Raw genomic sequence first — 23,992 nt, forward strand, 5'->3', positions numbered from 1 at the left:
TCCTCTGTCTATCACTAACATGGATGGTGGGGCTGCGGTCTCTTCCTCTGTGTATCACTAACATGGATGGTGGGGCTTCGGTCTCCTCCTCTGTCTATCACTAACATGGATGGTGGGGCTGCGGTCTCTTCCTCTGTCTATCACTAACATGGATGGTGGGGCTGCGGTCTCTTCCTCTGTCTATCACTAACATGGATGGTGGGGCTGCGGTCTCTTCCTCTGTCTATCACTAACATGGATGGTGGGGCTGCGGTCTCTTCCTCTGTCTATCACTAACATGGATGGTGTGGCTGCGGTCTCTTCCTCTGTCTATCACTAACATGGATGGTGGGGCTGCGGTCTCTTCCTCTGTCTATCACTAACATGGATGGTGGGGCTGCGGTCTCCTCCTCTGTCTATCACTAACATGGATGGTGGGGCTGCGGTCTCTTCCTCTGTCTATCACTAACATGGATGGTGGGGCTGCGGTCTCTTCCTCTGTCTATCACTAACATGGATGGTGGGGCTGCGGTCTCTTCCTCGGTCTATCACTAACATGGATGGTGGGGCTGCGGTCTCTTCCTCGGTCTATCACTAACATGGATGGTGGGGCTGCGGTCTCTTCCTCGGTCTATCACTAACATGGATGGTGGGGCTGCGGTCTCTTCCTCGGTCTATCACTAACATGGATGGTGGAGCTGCGGTCTCCTCCTCTGTCTATCACTAACATGGATGGTGGAGCTGCGGTCTCCTCCTCTGTCTATCACTAACATGGATGGTGGGGCTGCGGTCTCCTCCTCTGTCTATCACTAACATGGATGGTGGGGCTGCGGTCTCTTCCTCTGTCTATCACTAACATGGATGGTGGGGCTGCGGTCTCTTCCTCTGTCTATCACTAACATGGATGGTGGGGCTGCGGTCTCTTCCTCTGTCTATCACTAACATGGATGGTGGGGCTGCGGTCTCTTCCTCTGTCTATCACTAACATGGATGGTGGGGCTGCGGTCTCTTCCTCTGTCTATCACTAACATGGATGGTGGGGCTGCGGTCTCTTCCTCTGTCTATCACTAACATGGATGGTGGGGCTGCGGTCTCCTCCTCTGTCTATCACTAACATGGATGGTGGGGCTGCGGTTTCTTCCTCTGTCTATCACTAACATGGATGGTGGGGCTGCGGTTTCTTCCTCTGTCTATCACTAACATGGATGGTGGGGCTGCGGTCTCTTCCTCTGTCTATCACTAACATGGATGGTGGGGCTGCGGTCTCTTCCTCTGTCTATCACTAACATGGATGGTGGGGCTGCGGTCTCTTCCTCTGTCTATCACTAACATGGATGGTGGGGCTGCGGTCTCTTCCTCTGTCTATCACTAACATGGATGGTGGGGCTGCGGTCTCTTCCTCTGTGTATCACTAACATGGATGGTGGGTAGTTCTATGTCAGGTACTTGTGTGGTGGGTGCCTATATCTCACCTTCTGTAGTATCAGTAACCTAGATAGCGGGTGCCTACAGATAGGTCCACATACATTTAGCCTCCTGGCGCATTAAACAGCGCTTCTAGATGCGCCATGCTGTGACTCTGTAGTGCAGAGCGTCTTTTTAGCTTCAAATGTTTCTTATTTGCACAGTGATGCGACAAGATAGCCCAAGTAGCTTCTGAGTAAAATGATATGCAGCATGCCTATGTTCTGTGTGTGTGACTGCGGGTGTATCTGCATGCCTATGTTCTGTGTGTGTGACTGCGGGTGTATCTGCATGCCTATGTTCTTTGTGTGTGACTGCGGGTGTATCTGCATGCCTATGTTCTGTGTGTGTGACTGCGGGTGTATCTGCATGCCTATGTTCTGTGTGTGTGACTGCGGGTGTATCTGCATGCCTATGTTCTGTGTGTGTGACTGCGGGTGTATCTGCATGCCTATGTTCTGTGTGTGTGACTGCGGGTGTATCTGCATGCCTATGTTCTGTGTGTGTGACTGCGGGTGTATCTGCATGCCTATGTTGTGTGTGTGTGACTGCGGGTGTATCTGCATGCCTATGTTCTGTGTGTGTGACTGCGGGTGTATCTGCATGCTTATGTTCTGTGTGTGTGACTGCGGGTGTATCTGCATGCCTATGTTCTGTGTGTGTGACTGCGGGTGTATCTGCATGCCTATGTGCTGTGTGTGTGACTGCGGGTGTATCTGCATGCCTATGTGCTGTGTGTGTGACTGCGGGTGTATCTGCATGCCTATGTGCTGTGTGTGTGACTGCGGGTGTATCTGCATGCCTATGTTCTGTGTGTGTGACTGCGGGTGTATCTGCATGCCTATGTTCTGTGTGTGTGACTGCGGGTGTATCTGCATGCCTATGTTCTGTGTGTGTGACTGCGGGTGTATCTGCATGCCTATGTTCTGTGTGTGTGACTGCGGGTGTATCTGCATGCCTATGTTCTGTGTGTGTGACTGCTGGTGTATCTGCATGCCTATGTTCTGTGTGTTTGACTGCGGGTGTATCTGCATGCCTATGTTCTGTGTGTGTGACTGCGGGTGTATCTGCATGCCTATGTTCTGTGTGTGTGACTGCGGGTGTATCTGCATGCCTATGTTCTGTGTGTGTGACTGCGGGTGTATCTGCATGCCTATGTTCTGTGTGTGTGACTGCGGGTGTATCTGCATGCCTATGTTCTGTGTGTGTGACTGCGGGTGTATCTGCATGCCTATGTTCTGTGTGTGTGACTGCGGGTGTATCTGCATGCCTATGTTCTTTGTGTGTGACTGCGGGTGTATCTGCATGCCTATGTGCTGTGTGTGTGACTGTGGGTGTATCTGCATGCCTATGTTCTGTGTGTGTGACTGCGGGTGTATCTGCATGCCTATATTCTGTGTGTGTGACTGCGGGTGTATCTGCATGCCTATGTTCTGTGTGTGTGACTGCGGGTGTATCTGCATGCCTATGTCCTGTGTGTGACACTGCGGGTGCTGAACATGGATAGTGGGTGCTGTTATCTCACCTTCTGTAGTGTCAGGAACATGATGATGGTTTCTGGGTCTCTCTATCTGTAGTGTCAGGAACATGATAGTGGGTGCTGTTATCTCTCCTTCTGTAGTGTCAGGAACATGATGATGGTTTCTGGGTCTCTCCTTCTGTAGTGTCAGGAACATGATGGTGGGTGCTGGGTCTTTCCTTCTGTAGTGTCAGGAACATGATGGTGGGTGCTGTTATCTCACCTTCTGTAGTGTCAGGAAGATGATGATGGTTTCTGGGTCTCTCCTTCTGTAGTGTCAGGAACATGATGATGGGTGCTGTTATCTCACCTTCTGTAGTGTCAGGAACATGATGGTGGGTGCTGTGTCTTTCCTTCTGTAGTGTCAGGAACATGATGGTGGGTGCTGTGTCTTTCCTTCTGTAGTGTCAGGAACATGATGGTGGATGCTGGGTCTTTCCTTCTGTAGTGTCAGGAACATGATGGTGGGTGCTGGGTCTCTCCTTCTGTAGTGTCAGGAACATGATGGTGGGTGCTGGGTCTCTCCTTCTGTAGTGTCAGGATCATGAAGATGGTTTCTGGGTCTCTCCTTCTGTAATGTCAGGAACATGATGGTGGGTGCTGGGTCTTTCCTTCTGTAGTGTCAGGATCATGAAGATGGTTTCTGGGTCTCTCCTTCTGTAGTGTCAGGAACATGATGGTGGGTGCTGGGTCTTTTCTTCTGTAGTGTCAGGAACTTGATGATGGTTTCTGGGTCTCTCCTCTAGTGTCAGGAACATGGTGGTGGGTGCTGTTATCTCACCTTCTGTAGTGTCAGGAAGATGATGATGGTGGGTGCTGGGTCTCTCCTTCTGTAGTGTCAGGAAGATGATGATGGTGGATGCTGGGTCTTTCCTTCTGTAGTGTCAGGAACATGATGATAGTTTCTGGGTCTCTCCTTCTGTAGTGTCAGGAACATGATGGTGGATACTCTGTCTTTCCTTCTGTAGTGTCAGGAACATGATGGTGGGTGCTGGGTCTTTCCTTCTGTTGTGTCAGGAACATGATGGTGGCTGTTGTTATCTCACCTTCTGTAGTGTCAGGAACATGATGGTTTCTGGGTCTCTCCTTCTGTAGTGTCAGGAACATGATGGTGGGTGCTGGGTCTTTCCTTCTGTAGTGTCAGGAACATGATGGTGGGTGCTGTTATCTCACCTTCTGTAGTGTCAGGAAGATGATGATGGTTTCTGGGTCTCTCCTTCTGTAGTGTCAGGAACATGATGGTGGGTGCTGTTATCTCACCTTCTGTAGTGTCAGGAACATGATGGTGGGTGCTGTGTCTTTCCTTCTGTAGTGTCAGGAACATGATGGTTGGTGCTGGGTCTTTCCTTCTGTAGTGTCAGGAACATGATGGTGGGTGCTTGGTCTCTCCTTCTGTAGTGTCAGGATCATGAAGATGGTTTCTGGGTCTCTCCTTCTGTAATGTCAGGAACATGATGGTGGGTGCTGGGTCTCTCCTTCTGTAGTGTCAGGATCATGAAGATGGTTTCTGGGTCTCTCCTTCTGTAATGTCAGGAACATGATGGTGGGTGCTGGGTCTCTCCTTCTGTAGTGTCAGGAACATGATGGTGGGTGCTGGGTCTTTCCTTCTGTAGTGTCAGGAACATGATGGTGGGTGCTGTTATCTCACCTTCTGTAGTGTCAGGAAGATGATGATGGTTTCTGGGTCTCTCCTTCTGTAGTGTCAGGAACATGATGGTGGGTGCTGTTATCTCACCTTCTGTAGTGTCAGGAACATGATGGTGGGTGCTGTGTCTTTCCTTCTGTAGTGTCAGGAACATGATGGTTGGTGCTGGGTCTTTCCTTCTGTAGTGTCAGGAACATGATGGTGGGTGCTTGGTCTCTCCTTCTGTAGTGTCAGGATCATGAAGATGGTTTCTGGGTCTCTCCTTCTGTAATGTCAGGAACATGATGGTGGGTGCTGGGTCTCTCCTTCTGTAGTGTCAGGATCATGAAGATGGTTTCTGGGTCTCTCCTTCTGTAATGTCAGGAACATGATGGTGGGTGCTGGGTCTCTCCTTCTGTAGTGTCAGGAACATGATGGTGGGTGCTGGGTCTTTCCTTCTGTAGTGTCAGGAACATGATGGTGGGTGCTGTTATCTCACCTTCTGTAGTGTCAGGAAGATGATGATGGTTTCTGGGTCTCTCCTTCTGTAGTGTCAGGAACATGATGGTGGGTGCTGTTATCTCACCTTCTGTAGTGTCAGGAACATGATGGTGGGTGCTGTGTCTTTCCTTCTGTAGTGTCAGGAACATGATGGTTGGTGCTGGGTCTTTCCTTCTGTAGTGTCAGGAACATGATGGTGGGTGCTTGGTCTCTCCTTCTGTAGTGTCAGGATCATGAAGATGGTTTCTGGGTCTCTCCTTCTGTAATGTCAGGAACATGATGGTGGGTGCTGGGTCTCTCCTTCTGTAGTGTCAGGATCATGAAGATGGTTTCTGGGTCTCTCCTTCTGTAATGTCAGGAACATGATGGTGGGTGCTGGGTCTCTCCTTCTGTAGTGTCAGGAACATGATGGTGGGTGCTGGGTCTTTTCTTCTGTAGTGTCAGGAACTTGATGTTGGTTTCTGGGTCTCTCCTTCTCTAGTGTCAGGAACATGGTGGTGGGTGCTGTTATCTCACCTTCTGTAGTGTCAGGAAGATGATGATGGTGGGTGCTGGGTCTCTCTTTCTGTAGTGTCAGGAAGATGATGATGGTGGATGCTGGGTCTCTCCTTCTGTAGTGTCAGGAACATGATGATAGTTTCTGGGTCTCTCCTTCTGTAATGTCAGCAACATGATGGTGGGTGCTGGGTCTCTCCTTCTGTAGTGTCAGGAACATGATGGTGGACGCTGGGTCTTTCCTTCTGTAGTGTCAGGAACATGATGATGGGTGCTGTTATCTCACCTTCTGTAGTGTCAGGAACATGATGATGGTTTCTCGGTCTCTCCTTCTGTAATGTCAGGAACATGATGATGGGTGCTGTTATCTCACCTTCTGTAGTGTCAGGAACATGTTGATGGTTTCTGGTTCTCTCCTTCTGTAGTGTCAGGAACATGATGGTGGGTGCTGTTATCTCACCTTCTGTAGTGTCAGGAACATGATGATGGTTTCTGGGTCTCTCCTTCTGTAGTGTCAGGAACATGATGGTGGGTGCTGGGTCTTTCCTTCTGTAGTGTCAGGAACATGATGGTGTTTCCTGGGTCTTTCCTTCTGTAGTGTCCGGAACATGGATAGTGGGTGCTATTATCTTGCCTTCTGTAGTGTCAGAAACATGATGGTGGGTGCTGTTATCTCGCCTTCTGTAGTGTCAGGAACATGATGATGGTTTCTGGGTCTCTCCTGTAATGTCAGGAACATGATGGTGGGTGCTGTTATCTCACCTTCTGTAATGTCAGGAACTTGATGATGGTTTCTGGGTCTCTCCTTCTGTAGTGTCAGGAACATGATGGTGGATGCTGGGTCTTTCCTTCTGTAGTGTCAGGAACATGATGATGGTTTCTGGGTCTCTCCTTCTGTAGTGTCAGGAACATGATGGTGGGTGCTGGGTCTTTCCTTCTGTAGTGTCAGGAACATGATGGTGGGTGCTGGGTCTTTCCTTCTGTAGTGTCAGGAACATGATGGTGGGTGCTGGGTCTTTCCTTCTGTAGTCTCAGGAACATGATGGTTGGTGCTGGGGTCTCTGCTTCTATAGTATCAGGAACGTGAATGAGGGTTTTTAGGGTTTGTTCTTTCCTGTTCTTCTTCCTCCATAGGGGACACAGGCTTTACGATGGGTATAGGTTGGTGAGTAGGAGTCTGGGCACCACACAGTTAAAACTTCTTATCCATCAGCCCAGGCTCCCTCCCCCTCATGCCCTGCCCCCAGCCACATGCCACTAAATTTTGTTGGTGTCTGCAGGAGCGGCACAGTGCATAGACAGCATCATATTTTTTGGAGCAGCGGAATCCGAATTCTACCCTTTCTGGATCACTTACTTCTCCTGGCACAGTCACTGGAAGTCCTCAGGGAACACATTCGTGTCATGGTGGACCTTGTCCAGGCTCACGGATGAGTCATCAATTGGAAGAAATACTCTCTGACTTTGAGATGTTACATTTGGGTTTCTTGCTGGACTCCAGGGTTCAGCGGGTTTTCCTTCCTGCGGACAAAGTTCGGGTCTTACAGGCCAAAATTTGCTTATTTCTGCATCACAGCTGAGTGTTGGTACAATCTTGCATGCAGATCCTGGGCTCTCTGGTCTCCACCTTCGATATGGTGGAGTATGCCCAATTTAATTCCCGCCTCTCCAATTGGAAATTCTGGCCCGGTAGAGCAGATCCCATCTGCTGCTCAAGTCTCAATTGATTGTCCTCTCTTGGGAGGTGCGCTACACCCTGCTGTGGTGGCTCCAGGGGTCCCATCCGGTCAGGGGATGACCCTTCTGGATTCAGGGCTGGGTCTTCGTCACCACTGACACAAGTTTTCAGGGGTAGGGGGCGGTGACCTGTCATCAGACTTTTCAGGGTCAGTGGGTGGCTCAGGAGAGCCATCTACCGATCAACATTCTGAAACTCTGAGCTGTCTACATAGCTCTCTGTCTAGCTTGGTCTCTCCTCCAGCATCATTTTGTTCAGGTGCAGTCCAACAACGTGACGGCTGTCATCTACATAAACCATCACTGCGGCACTCGCAGGTCAATCGCATTCTCCTTTAGGTGGAATGGCATCTTCCGTCTCTATTGACAGTCTACATCCCCGGAGTACAAAATTAGGAAGTGATCTTTGCCACCAGGAAGTTCATACCGGCGAATGGTCTCTACATCCAGACGTCTTTCAACTCCTGGTTTTTCACTGGGCTTGCTGAACATTGACATGATGACGTCTCAGCGTAATCATCAGCTACCGAGGTACTGCTCACACACCAGAAATCGTGGTCCCTTCTTTCCAGGTTCTGGATTCTACACCGGAGGAGGCCTCCTTGGATGTCGTGCAGGCCCCCCCAGATTTATGTGGACAGGACAATGGATCTTCGTAAAAGAGTGATGGTCTCTTTGCTTTGTATGACTTTCACAAAAGGGGCTGACCGGTTACTAAACAGTCTTTGGCCAGATGGCTCAGTTTGACTATCCACCACGCTTATGCTGCAGTGGCCCTTTCCGGCCTCGACTGTGGTGACTGCTCTTTCTACCTGGTCAGTGAGAACTTCTTGAACAGTCCGTCGTGGTGCCTCCTGCGGAGCAGCTGTGTAGTGCAGCCACATGGTCCTCTGCCCATAAGTTTCTAAAGTGATATTCCATTGACACCTTTAGGCTCCCCTGATGCGGCTTTGGGCGAAGAGTTCCCAGCACAGTTCAGGAATGTCCCCTCCTTTAAGGGATTTACTTTGGGATGTCCCAGCATAAAGCTTGTGTCCTCTATGGAGGAAGAAGAGAAGGAGATTTATGTGCTTACCTGTTAAATCCTTTTCTTCGATTTCATAGGGGACACAGCGTGCCCACCCTGATGCACATGGCATGCGGGGGCTTGCTCTGCCTACGGTTCCCCTGTCCGCATCTGCTGGGTGTTTGGACCTGTATGTGCCGGTCTTCTTTCTCGTTCCTTGCCCTAGGCTTGCTAACGTAACTGAGGGCTGGGGGCGGGGCATAGGGGGGAGGGAGCCTGGACTGATTGGTAAGAAGGTTTAACTGTGTGGTGCCCAGGCTCCTACTCACCAACCTATACCCAGCGTAAAACCTGTGTCCCCTCTCGAATCAAAGAAGAGGATTAAACAGGTAAGCACATAAGTCTCCTTATTTCTAGCCTATCTTGTAGTCACAACATAATTGTCTGTCACAGCCAAATGCAGTAATTTCTACTCTTTTATGTGTGTTCTTATGCAGCCATTGAAGTCTCTAACAGAAGGCCATACTGTAATTCTCTCCCCATTCAGTGGCCATAGATGAAACTTGGGATTTGCAGTCCGTGTCCCCCTGGTGGCAGCAGGTGCGAACTGCATGTGTACAGTCCTCAAGCAATGGAGCAGCATTATTATCTGCCCATGTTGGACACTCCGTCGCTGTCAGCATCACAAACGCTCTGGCGGAACAGAAGGTATGTGTGCGGTATGTCTCCCCTATACGCGGGGTCCCCCATTCTCCGTTAATGGGTCACTGGTTGCTGCAGTCTATTTTCTATATAAATCCTTCAATCCTATTTCCTTATGTCAGAGTAACGGTCTCAGGCGCAGTTGAGCATTTTTCTGAACTGCTTGCGTCTATGTTGCAATGTGCGTGCGTCCAGAGTGCGTGCGTATACGGTCGGAGTAATGATTGAAATGCACAATCTCATAAATGTCTTGATAATATATTGAGGGTTCCTGGGCAGCGAGTGGGGTGGCTGCGCAGATGCACATACATCTATCTTCCATGCGCTACAAGTCACACCACACACAACGTGGTAGCTCCATTCACCTCGGCAGCGTCGAGCGTCTTTCATGGAACTTTCTACCTTCAATGCGTCTTTTTCATATAGCGATAAGAATAGATAACACAAGCAGCTAGTGCTGAGTAACATGATATACAGCACGCCTATATACTGTGTGTGACTGCGGGTGTATCTGCATGCCTATATACTGTGTGTGTGACTGCGGGTGTATCTGCATGCCTATATACTGTGTGTGACTGCGGGTGTATCTGCATGCCTATATACTGTGTGTGTGACTGCGGGTGTATCTGCATGCCTATATACTGTGTGTGACTGCTGGTGTATCTGCATGCCTATATACTGTGTGTGACTGCGGGTGTATCTGCATGCCTATATACTGTGTGTGACTGCGGGTGTATCTGCATGCCTATATACTGTGTGTGTGACTGCGGGTGTATCTGCATTACTATGTTCTGTGTGTGACTGCGGGTGTATCTGCATGCCTATATACTGTGTGTGACTGCGGGTGTATCTGCATGCCTATATACTGTGTGTGACTGCGGGTGTATCTGCATGCCTATATACTGTGTGTGTGACTGCGGGTGTATCTGCATGCCTATATTCTGTGTGTGTGACTGCGGGTGTATCTGCATGCCTATATACTGTGTGTGACTGCGGGTATATCTGCATGCCTATATACTGTGTGTGTGACTACGGGTGTATCTGCATGCCTATATACTGTGTGTGACTGCGGGTGTATCTGCATGCCTATATACTGTGTGTGTGACTGCGGGTGTATCTGCATGCCTATATACTGTGTGTGACTGCGGGTGTATCTGCATGCCTATATACTGTGTGTGTGACTGCGGGTGTATCTGCATGCCTATATACTGTGTGTGACTGCGGGTGTATCTGCATGCCTATATACTGTGTGTGTGACTGCAGGTGTATCTGCATGCCTATATACTGTGTGTGACTGCTGGTGTATCTGCATGCCTATATACTGTGTGTGACTGAGGGTGTATCTGCATGCCTATATACTGTGTGTGACTGAGGGTGTATCTGCATGCCTATATTCTGTGTATGTGACTGCGGGTGTATCTGCATGCCTATATACTGTGTGTGTGACTGCGGGTGTATCTGCATGCCTATATTCTGTGTGTGTGACTGCGGGTGTATCTGCATGCCTATATACTGTGTGTGTGACTGCGGGTGTATCTGCATTACTATGTTCTGTGTGTGACTGCGGGTGTATCTGCATGCCTATATACTGTGTGTGACTGCGGGTGTATCTGCATGCCTATATACTGTGTGTGACTGCGGGTGTATCTGCATGCCTATATACTGTGTGTGTGACTGCGGGTGTATCTGCATGCCTATATTCTGTGTGTGTGACTGCGGGTGTATCTGCATGCCTATATACTGTGTGTGACTGCGGGTGTATCTGCATGCCTATATACTGTGTGTGTGACTACGGGTGTATCTGCATGCCTATATACTGTGTGTGACTGCGGGTGTATCTGCATGCCTATATACTGTGTGTGTGACTGCGGGTGTATCTGCATGCCTATATACTGTGTGTGTGACTGCGGGTGTATCTGCATGCCTATATACTGTGTGTGTGACTGTGGGTGTATCTGCATGCCTATATACTGTGTGTGTGACTGCGGGTGTATCTGCATGCCTATATACTGTGTGTGACTGCGGGTGTATCTGCATGCCTATATACTGTGTGTGTGACTGCGGGTGTATCTGCATGCCTATATACTGTGTGTGTGACTGCGGGTGTATCTGCATGCCTATATACTGTGTGTGTGACTGCGGGTGTATCTGCATGCCTATATACTGTGTGTGACTGCGGGTGTATCTGCATGCCTATATACTGTGTGTGTGACTGCGGGTGTATCTGCATGCCTATATACTGTGTGTGTGACTGCGGGTGTATCTGCATGCCTATATACTGTGTGTGACTGCGGGTGTATCTGCATGCCTATATACTGTGTGTGTGACTGCGGGTGTATCTGCATGCCTATATTCTGTGTGTGTGACTGCGGGTGTATCTGCATGCCTATATACTGTGTGTGACTGCGGGTGCATCTGCATGCCTATATACTGTGTGTGACTGCGGGTGCATCTGCATGCCTATATACTGTGTGTGACTACGGGTGCATCTGCATGCCTATATACTGTGTGTGACTGCGGGTGTATCTGCATGCCTATATACTGTGTGTGTGACTGCGGGTGTATCTGCATGCCTATATACTGTGTGTGTGACTGCGGGTGTATCTGCATGCCTATATACTATGTGTGTGACTGCGGGTGTATCTGCATGCCTATATACTGTGTGTGACTGCGGGTGTATATGCATGCCTGTATACTGTGTGTGACTGCGGGTGTATATGCATGCCTATATACTGTGTGTGACTGCGGGTGTATCTGCATGCCTATATACTGTGTGTGACTGCGGGTGTATCTGCATGCCTATATTCTGTGTGTGTGACTGCGGGTGTATCTGCATGCCTATATACTGTGTGTGACTGCGGGTGTATCTGCATGCCTATATTCTGTGTGTGTGACTGCGGGTGTATCTGCATGCCTATATACTGTGTGTGACTGCGGGTGTATCTGCATGCCTATATACTGTGTGTGTGACTGCGGGTGTATCTGCATGCCTATATACTGTGTGTGACTGCTGGTGTATCTGCATGCCTATATACTGTGTGTGACTGCGGGTGTATCTGCATGCCTATATACTGTGTGTGACTGAGGGTGTATCTGCATGCCTATATTCTGTGTATGTGACTGCGGGTGTATCTGCATGCCTATATACTGTGTGTGTGACTGCGGGTGTATCTGCATGCCTATATTCTGTGTGTGTGACTGCGGGTGTATCTGCATGCCTATATACTGTGTGTGACTGCGGGTGTATCTGCATGCCTATATACTGTGTGTGTGACTGCGGGTGTATCTGCATGCCTATATACTGTGTGTGACTGCTGGTGTATCTGCATGCCTATATACTGTGTGTGACTGCGGTGTATCTGCATGCCTATATACTGTGTGTGACTGAGGGTGTATCTGCATGCCTATATTCTGTGTATGTGACTGCGGGTGTATCTGCATGCCTATATACTGTGTGTGTGACTGCGGGTGTATCTGCATGCCTATATTCTGTGTGTGTGACTGCGGGTGTATCTGCATGCCTATATACTGTGTGTGACTGCGGGTGTATCTGCATGCCTATATACTGTGTGTGTGACTGCGGGTGTATCTGCATGCCTATATACTGTGTGTGACTGCTGGTGTATCTGCATGCCTATATACTGTGTGTGACTGCGGGTGTATCTGCATGCCTATATACTGTGTGTGACTGAGGGTGTATCTGCATGCCTATATTCTGTGTATGTGACTGCGGGTGTATCTGCATGCCTATATACTGTGTGTGTGACTGCGGGTGTATCTGCATGCCTATATTCTGTGTGTGTGACTGCGGGTGTATCTGCATGCCTATATACTGTGTGTGACTGCGGGTGTATCTGCATGCCTATATACTGTGTGTGTGACTGCGGGTGTATCTGCATTACTATGTTCTGTGTGTGACTGCGGGTGTATCTGCATGCCTATATACTGTGTGTGACTGCGGGTGTATCTGCATGCCTATATACTGTGTGTGACTGCGGGTGTATCTTCATGCCTATATACTGTGTGTGTGACTGCGGGTGTATCTGCATGCCTATATTCTGTGTGTGTGACTGCGGGTGTATCTGCATGCCTATATACTGTGTGTGACTGCGGGTGTATCTGCATGCCTATATACTGTGTGTGTGACTACGGGTGTATCTGCATGCCTATATACTGTGTGTGACTGCGGGTGTATCTGCATGCCTATATACTGTGTGTGTGACTGCGGGTGTATCTGCATGCCTATATACTGTGTGTGTGACTGCGGGTGTATCTGCATGCCTATATACTGTGTGTGTGACTGCGGGTGTATCTGCATGCCTATATACTGTGTGTGACTGCGGGTGTATCTGCATGCCTATATACTGTGTGTGACTGCGGGTGTATCTGCATGCCTATATACTGTGTGTGTGACTGCGGGTGTATCTGCATGCCTATATACTGTGTGTGTGACTGCGGGTGTATCTGCATGCCTATATACTGTGTGTGTGACTGCGGGTGTATCTGCATGCCTATATACTGTGTGTGACTGCGGGTGTATCTGCATGCCTATATACTGTGTGTGACTGCGGGTGTATCTGCATGCCTATATACTGTGTGTGTGACTGCGGGTGTATCTGCATGCCTATATACTGTGTGTATGACTGCGGGTGTATCTGCATGCCTATATACTGTGTGTGTGACTGCGGGTGTATCTGCATGCCTATATACTGTGTGTGACTGCGGGTGTATATGCATGCCTATATACTGTGTGTGACTGCGGGTGTATATGCATGCCTATATACTGTGTGTGACTGCGGGTGTATCTGCATGCCTATATACTGTGTTTGACTGCGGGTGTATCTGCATGCCTATATTCTGTGTGTGTGACTGCGGGTGTATCTGCATGCCTATATACTGTGTGTGACTGCGGGTGTATCTGCATGCCTATATTCTGTGTGTGTGACTGCGGGTGTATCTGAATGCCTATATACTGTGTGTGACTGCGGGTGTATCTGCATGCCTATATTCTGTGTGTGACTGCGGGTGTATCTGCATGCCTATATTCTGTGTGTGTGACTGCGGGTGTATCTGCATGCCTATATTCTGTGTGTGTGACTGCGGGTGTATCTGCATGACTATATACTGTGTGTGTGACTGCGGGTGTATCTGCATGCCTATATTCTGTGTGTGACTGCGGGTGTATCTGCATGCCTATATACTGTGTGTGACTGCGGGTGTATCTGCATGCCTATATTCTGTGTGTGACTGCGGGTGTATCTGCATGCCTATATTCTGTGTGTGTGACTGCGGGTGTATCTGCATGCCTATATTCTGTGTGTGTGACTGCGGGTGTATCTGCATGCCTATATTCTGTGTGTGTGACTGCAGGTGTATCTGCATGCCTATATTCTGTGTGTGACTGCGGGTGTATCTGCATGCCTATATTCTGTGTGTGTGACTGCGGGTGTATCTGCATGCCTATATTCTGTGTGTGTGACTGTGGGTGTGTCTGCATGCCTATATACTGTGTGTGACTGCGGGTGTATCTGCATGCCTATATTCTGTGTGTGTGACTGTGGGTGTATCTGCATGTCTATGTTCTGTGTGTGTGACAGTGGGTGTGTCTGCATGCCTATATACTGTGTGTGACTGCGGGTGTATCTGCATGCCTATATTCTGTGTGTGTGACTGCGGGTGTATCTGCATGCCTATATTCTGTGTGTGTGACTGCGGGTGTATCTGCATGTCTATGTTCTGTGTGTGACTGCGGGTGTATCTGCATGTCTATGTTCTGTGTGTGACTGCGGGTGTATCTGCATGCCTATATTCTGTGTGTGTGACTGCGGGTGTATCTGCATGCCTATATTCTGTGTGTGTGACTGCGGGTGTATCTGCATGCCTATGTTCTGTGTGTGACTGCGGGTGTATCTGCATGTCTATGTTCTGTGTGTGTGACTGCAGCTGTATCTGCATGCCTATATTCTGTGTGTGACTGCGGGTGTATCTGCATGTCTATGTTCTGTGTGTGTGACTGTGGGTGTGTCTGCATGCCTATGTTCTGTGTGTATGACTGCAGGTGTATCTGCATGCCTATGTTCTGTGTGTGACTGCGGGTATATCTGCATGCCTATATTCTGTGTGTGTGACTGCGGGTGTATCTGCATGTCTATGTTCTGTGTGTGTGACTGTGGGTGTATCTGCATGCCTATATTCTGTGTGTGACTGCGGGTGTATCTGCATGCCTATATTCTGTGTGTGACTGCGGGTGTCTCTGCATGCCTATATTCTGTGTGTGACTGCAGGTGTATCTGCATGCCTATATTCTGTGTGTGTGACTGCGGGTGTATCTGCATGCCTATATTCTGTGTGTGACACTGCGGGTGTATCTGCATGCCTATGTTCTGTGTGTGACTGCGGGTGTATCTGCATGTCTATGTTCTGTGTGTGTGACTGCAGCTGTATCTGCATGCCTATATTCTGTGTGTGACTGCGGGTGTATCTGCATGTCTATGTTCTGTGTGTGTGGGTGTGTCTGCATGCCTATGTTCTGTGTGTATGACTGCAGGTGTATCTGCATGCCTATGTTCTGTGTGTGACTGCGGGTATATCTGCATGCCTATATTCTGTGTGTGTGACTGCGGGTATATCTGCATGCCTATATTCTGTGTGTGTGACTGCGGGTGTATCTGCATGTCTATGTTCTGTGTGTGTGACTGCGGGTGTATCTGCATGCCTATATTCTGTGTGTGACTGCGGGTGTATCTGCATGCCTATATTCTGTGTGTGACTGCAGGTGTATCTGCATGCCTATATTCTGTGTGTGAGACTGCGGGTGTATCTGCATGCCTATGTTCTGTGTGTGACTGCGGGTGTATCTGCATGTCTATGTTCTGTGTGTGTGACTGTGGGTGTGTCTGCATGCCTATGTTCTGTGTGTGTGACTGTGGGTGTGTCTGCATGCCTATGTTGTGTGTGTGACTGCGGGTGTATCTGCATGCCTATGTTCTGTGTGTGTGACTGTGGGTGTGTCTGCATGTCTATGTTCTGTGTGTGTGACTGTGGGTGTGTCTGCATGCCTATGTTGTGTGTGTGACTGCGGGTATATCTGCATGCCTATGTTGTGTGTGTGACTGCGGGTGTATCTGCATGCCTATATTCTGTGTGTGTAACTGCGGGTGTATCTGCATGTCTATGTTCTGTGTGTGTGACTGTGGGTGTGACTGCGGGTGTGTCTGCATGTCTATGTTCTGTGTGTGACTGGGGGTATATCTGCATGCCTATATTCTGTGTGTGACTGTGGGTGTATCTGCATGCCTATATTCTGTGTGTGTGACTGCGGGTGTATCTGCATGTCTATGTGCTGTGTGTGTGACTGCGGGTGTATCTGCATGTCTATGTTCTGTGTGTGTGACTGCGGGTGTATCTGCATTCCTATATTCTGTTTGTGTGACTGCGGGTGTATCTGCATGCCTATGTTGTGTGTGTGACTGCGGGTGTATCTGCATGCCTATGTTGTGTGTGTGACTGCGGGTGTATCTGCATGCCTATATTCTGTGTGTGTGACTGCGGGTGTATCTGCATGTCTTTGTTCTGTGTGTGTGACTGCGGGTGTATCTGCATGTCTATGTTCTGTGTGTGACTGGTGGTATATCTGCATGCCTATGTTGTGTGTGTGACTGCGGGTGTATCTGCATGCCTATATTCTGTGTGTGTGACTGCGGGTGTATCTGCATGCCTATATTCTGTGTGTGTGACTGCGGGTGTATCTGCATGCCTATGTTCTGTGTGTGACTGCGGGTGTATCTGCATTCCTATATTCTGTCTGTGTGACTGCGGGTGTATCTGCATGCCTATGTTGTGTGTGTGTGACTGCGGGTGTATCTGCATACCTATATTCTGTGTGTGACTGCGGGTGTATCTGCATGCCTATGTTGTGTGTGTGACTGTGGGTGTATCTGCATGCCTATATTCTGTGTGTGTGACTGCGGGTGTATCTGCATGTCTATGTTCTGTGTGTGTGACTGCGGGTGTATCTGCATGCCTATGTTGTGTGTGTGACTGTGGGTGTATCTGCATGCCTATGTTCTGTGTGTATGACTGCAGGTGTATCTGCATGCCTATATTCTGTGTGTGTGTGACTGCGGGTGTATCTGCATGTCTAAATTCTGTGTGTGACTGCGGGTGTATCTGCATGCCTATGTTCTGTGTGTGACTGCGGGTGTATCTGCATGCCTATATTCTGTGTGTGACTGCGGGTATATCTGCATGTCTATGTTCTGTGTGTACATGCAGACACACGGACATACACCAGGGAAGGGCCAGTAGCGGTATTACAGCGCGTACAGATGGTCACTGGGGGTGTCTCAGTTATTGCACATGCAGACACACGGACATACACCAGGGAAGGGCCAGTAGCGGTATTACAGCGCGTACAGATGGTCACCGGGGGTGTCTCAGTTATTGCACATGCAGACACACGGACATACACCAGGGAAGGGCCAGTAGCGGTATTACAGCGCGTACAGATGGTCACTGGGGGTGTCTCAGTTATTACACATGCAGACACACGGACATACACCAGGGAAGGGCTAGTAGCGGTATTACAGAGTGTACAGATGTCACCGGGGGTGTCTCGGTTATTACACATGCAGACACACGGACATACACCAGGGAAGGGCTAGTAGCGGTATTACAGCGTGTACAGATGGTCACCGGGGGGTGTCTCAGTTATTACACATGCAGACACACGGACATACACCAGGGAAGGGCCAGTAGCGGTATTACAGCACGTACAGATGGTCACCGGTGGAGCTTGGTAAATCTAATATCTTCACAGCCTCCATAGAAACCTAAGAATACTGAGGCTGCTGTCGTAAATGGAGGGACTGCATCAGATATCTGTTTCGCCTTCATACATTCTTGTTGTTGTTAATATTTGCTGTAATTCCCCCAAAATTTTCAGAAGATATGGTGCCAATATAGAATGATACATAGGCCCCTTATTATAGCAGATCTACTGTAAATGCGTCTGATATATAATGTACCTGTGATGCTGGCGCTCTCTAGTGGAGAAAAGCGGTACTGCTGCGTTGTGCCTGTAACCCAGCGTTGGTACACTAATGTGCCGCAAAGCGTTGTCAGGTGTGCCGCGAGGTCAGCAAAGTCAGAGCTGACTTTATTTGTACTGTTGGCCCGGGCAATTCTGCGCTCTTCTGGGCGGCTCGGACGTGCCTGGGCCCCGTGACCTATGGCGATGCGGCGGTATGACATAGTCACAGACGCCCACCTGCAGTGTGACTGAGTAACAGCAGCCCATGAGGGACAGGACAGGGACGACCGTTTTGTTTTCCCAGCTGGTTATTTTATTTTTCTCTGTAGGGCCCAATGCTTGTCTTTATTATGTCCGGCCATTGTATTTTATTTATTTACTTTCTCTGGGGGCCAATGTGTGTGTTATTATTCTGGGGGCCAATGTCTGTTTTATTTCCTGTGCAGGGCCAATTTGTGAGTGTTGTTTCCCATGGGGGCCAATGTGTGTGTTTTTGTTCCCGTGGGGGACTGATGGTGTGCCTTAGCGTGGGGCGGTGTGCCTTAGCGTGGGGCGGTGTGCCTTAGCGTGGGGCAGTGTGCCTTAGCGTGGGGCAGTGTGCCTTAGCGTGGGGCAGTGTGCCTTAGCGTGGGGCAGTGTGCCTTAGCGTGGGGCAGTGGGCCTTAGCGTGGGTCGGTGGGCCTTAGCATGGGTCAGTGTGCCTTAGCGTGGGGCGGTGCGCCTTAGCGTGGGGCGGTGCGCCTTAGTGTGGGTCAGTGCGCCGCAGCCATAAACATGTTGATGATCTCTGCTGTAACCTCTGACCTGACATTATATATTTTGTTAGTTTCCGAAGCCATTACAAGTGGATGAGAGTGAGTCTATGACAGACTCCTGGGAAGCTCTCTCTCTGGATACTGAGTACTGGAAACTCTTACTGAGACAGCTGGAAGATTGTCTTATCCTTCAGACTCTTCTGCATTTTAAGGGGACCAGAAAGGCTGCAAGAGTTTCATCCCTCCAGGTGGAGCCGCTGGAGAAACTCTCTGTCAAGAAACTTCTAGAAGGCGGAAAAGGTGACAGGAGCATTCATTTAGCGCAAATCTCCTAGCATCCCTATATATCGCTATATATACCTATACATTACTATATATACCCATACATTACTATATGTACTCATACATTACTATATATACCTATGCATTTATATATACCCATACATTTCTATATATACCTATACATTACTCTATATACCTATACATTACTCTATATACCTATACATTACTCTATATACCTATACATGACTATATATACCCATACATTACTATGTATCCCTATTTACTATATATATACCGATACATTACTATATATACCTATACATTACTGTATATACCCATATACATTACTATATATATACACCGATACATTACTATATATACCTATACATTACTGTATATACCCATATACATTACTATATATATACCGATACATTACTATATATACCTATACATTACTATATATACCCATATACATTACTATATATACCCATACATTACTATATATACCTATACACAACTATATATACCCATACATTACTATATATACCCATACATTACTATATATATCTATACATTAGTATATATACCCATACATTAGTATATATACCCATACATTACTCTATATACCCATACATTACTCTATATACCCATACATTACTCTATATACCCATACATTACTATATATACCTATGCATTACTATATATACCCATACATTACTCTATATACCTATACATTACTCTATATACCTATACATTACTATATATACCTATACATTACTATATATATACCCATACATTAATATGTATCCCTATACATTACTATATATAACTATACATTACTCTATATACCCATACATTACTATATATACCCATACATTACTATATATACCTATACATTACTATATATATACCCATACATTACTCTATATACCCATACATTGCTATATATACCTAATCATTGCTATATATACCCATACATTGCTATATATACCCATACATTACTATATATACATATGCATTACTATATATACCCATGCATTACTATATATACCCATACATTACTCTATATACCTATACATTACTCTATATACCTATGCATTACTATATATACCCATACATTACTCTATATACCTATACATTACTATATATACCTATGCATTACTATATATACCCATGCATTACTCTATATACCCATACATTACTATATATACCTATGCATTACTATATATACCCATACATTGCTATATATACCCATACATTGCTATATATACCCATGCATTGCTATATATACCTATGCATTACTATATATACCTATGCATTACTATATATACCCATGCATTGCTATATATACCCATACATTGCTATATATACCCATACATTACTATATATACCCATGCATTACTATATATACCCATACATTACTATATATACCCATACATTGCTATATATACCCATACATTACTATATATACCCATGCATTACTATATATACCCATACATTACTCTATATACCCATACATTGCTATATATACCCATACATTGCTATATATACCCATACATTACTATATATACCCATACATTACTATATATACCCATACATTACTATATATACCCATACATTGCTATATATACCCATACATTACTATATATACCCATACATTACTATATACACCCATACATTACTATATATACCCATACATTGCTATATATACCCATACATTACTATATATACCCATACATTGCTCTATATACCCATACATTGCTATATATACCCATACATTACTATATATACCCATACATTGCTATATATACCCATACATTACTATATATACCCATACATTGCTATATATACCCATACATTACTATATATACCCATACATTACTATATATACCCATACTTTGCTATATATACCCATACATTACTATATATACCCATACATTACTATATATACCCATACATTGCTATATATACCCATACATTACTATATATACCCATACATTACTATATATACCCATACATTACTATATATACCCATACATTACTATATATACCCATACATTACTATATATACCCATACATTGCTATATATACCCATACATTGCTATATATACCCATACATTACTATATATACCCATACATTACTATATATACCCATACATTACTATATATACCCATACATTGCTATATATACCCATACATTGCTATATATACCCATGCATTGCTATATATACCTATGCATTACTATATATACCTATGCATTACTATATATACCCATGCATTGCTATATATACCCATACATTGCTATATATACCCATACATTACTATATATACCCATGCATTACTATATATACCCATACATTACTATATATACCCATACATTGCTATATATACCCATACATTACTATATATACCCATGCATTACTATATATACCCATACATTACTCTATATACCCATACATTGCTATATATACCCATACATTGCTATATATACCCATACATTGCTATATATACCCATACATTGCTATATATACCCATACATTACTATATATACCCATACATTGCTATATATACCCATACATTACTATATATACCCATACATTACTATATACACCCATACATTACTATATATACCCATACATTACTATATATACCCATACATTGCTATATATACCCATACATTACTATATATACCCATACATTGCTCTATATACCCATACATTGCTATATATACCCATACATTACTATATATACCCATACATTGCTATATATACCCATACATTACTATATATACCCATACATTGCTATATATACCCATACATTACTATATATACCCATACATTACTATATATACCCATACTTTGCTATATATACCCATACATTACTATATATACCCATACATTACTATATATACCCATACATTGCTATATATACCCATACATTACTATATATACCCATACATTACTATATATACCCATACATTACTATATATACCCATACATCACTATATATACCCATACATTACTATATATACCCATACATTGCTATATATACCCATACATTGCTATATATACCCATACATTACTATATATACCCATACATTACTATATATACCCATACATTGCTATATATACCCATACATTACTATATATACCCATACATTACATTACTATATATACCCATACATTACTATACATCCATATATATATAATTTTTTATTATTTTTTTTATTAAAATGTTCTTTAATCATATTTGTTTTTTCCTTATCTTTATTGATTACAGGCGGTGTTGCTGACACAGTTGCTAAGTGGGTATTTAAACAAGACATCAGCCCGGAATTGCTGAAACAAGGCCGGGAGAAGCGAGATTCACAGAGTGCGCAGTCATCGGCAGAAGCGAGTTTGGCTGTTGCTGTTCTGGAGACGCTGCCGTCAGGGGAAGTAATGGAGGATTGCCAAGGTGACCAAATTATGCACAAACTAATGCACAATCCTCAACCTATGCTGTTATAACTGCATGGATCTAAGCTGGTAGGACTACAGGCTCCAGCAAGCTATATGTGTAAGAAGCGGTTTCTAATTCATATTTTAAAACCTATAGAAACTGTGGCTGGAGAGCTACATACTGTAACCCTTGGCCGGTGTTATTTCTAATGCCCTGGGGCTTTTATTCTATCTAGTACTGGGTCAGGTAAGGTATCTATGGGGCTTTTATCCCCTGACATTCTGTATCTAGTATTGGCTCAGGTGAGGTATCTATGGGGCTTTTATTCCCTGACATTCTGTATCTAGTACCGGGTCAGGTGAGGTATCTATGGGGCTTTTATCCCCTGACATTCTGTATCTAGTACTGGGTCAGGTGAGGTATCTATGGGGCTTTTATTCCCTGACATTCTGTATCTAGTATCGGCTCAGGTGAGGTATCTATGGGGCTTTTATTCTATCTAGTACCGGCTCAGGTGAGGTATCTATGGGGCTTTTATTCTATCTAGTAGCGGCTCAGGTGAGGTATCTATGGGGCTTTTATTCTATCTAGTACCGGGTCAGGTGAGGTATCTATGGGGCTTTTATTCCCTGACATTCTCTATCTAGTACCGGCTCAGGTGAGGTATCTTTGGGGCTTTTATTCCCTGACATTCTGTATCTAGTACCGGGTCAGGTGAGGTATCTATGGGGCTTTTATTCCCTGACATTCTGTATCTAGTACCGGCTCAGGTGAGGTATCTATGGGGCTTTTATTCCCTGACATTCTGTATCTAGTACCGGGTCAGGTGAGGTATCTATGGGGCTTTTATTCCCTGACATTCTGTATCTAGTACTGGCTCAGGTGAGGTATCTATGGGGCTTTTATTCCCTGACATATTCTGTATCTAGTACTGGGTCAGGTGAGGTATCTATGGGGCTTTTATTCCCTGACATTCTGTATCTAGTACTGGCTCAGGTGAGGTATCTATGGGGCTTTTATTCCCTGACATATTCTGTATCTAGTACTGGGTCAGGTGAGGTATCTATGGGGCTTTTATTCTCTGACATTCTGTATCTAGTACCGGGTCAGGTGAGGTATCTATGGGGCTTTTATTCCCTAACATTCTGTATCTAGTACCGGCTCAGGTGAGGTATCTATGGGGCTTTTATTCCCTGACATTTTGTATCTAGTATCGGCTCAGGTGAGGTATCTATGGGGCTTTTATTCCCTGATAGTCTGTATCTAGTACTGGGTCAGGTGAGGTATCTATGGGGCTTTTATTCCCTGACATTCTGTATCTAGTACCGGGTCAGGTGAGGTATCTATGGGGCTTTTATTTCCTGACATTCTGTATCTAGTACTGGGTCAGGTGAGGTATCTATGGGGCTTTTATTCCCTGACTTTCTGTATCTAGTATCGGCTCAGGTGAGGTATC

The 23,992-nt window shown here is 46.0% G+C and overlaps 1 protein-coding gene across 1 annotated transcript in view; it reads left to right on the forward strand.

Moving 5' to 3' along the window:
- The window catches only part of RAB3GAP2 (RAB3 GTPase activating non-catalytic protein subunit 2), a gene marked incomplete at its 5' end in the record, with an annotated part of 258,046 nt that overhangs the window by 97,750 nt on the left and 136,304 nt on the right, over window positions 1–23,992 (forward strand). Inside the window, 3 exons of the mRNA XM_088465026.1 lie at window positions 8,873–9,033; window positions 18,885–19,113; window positions 22,375–22,551. Of these exons, the coding sequence (XP_088321152.1) occupies window positions 8,873–9,033; window positions 18,885–19,113; window positions 22,375–22,551 (567 nt within the window). The remainder of the gene's footprint in view (window positions 1–8,872; window positions 9,034–18,884; window positions 19,114–22,374; window positions 22,552–23,992) is intronic.

The sequence above is a fragment of the Taudactylus pleione genome, unplaced genomic scaffold, assembly GCF_031769625.1.
Source record: "Taudactylus pleione unplaced genomic scaffold, aTauple2 ptg001804l, whole genome shotgun sequence".
Classification (NCBI taxonomy): domain Eukaryota; kingdom Metazoa; phylum Chordata; class Amphibia; order Anura; family Myobatrachidae; genus Taudactylus; species Taudactylus pleione.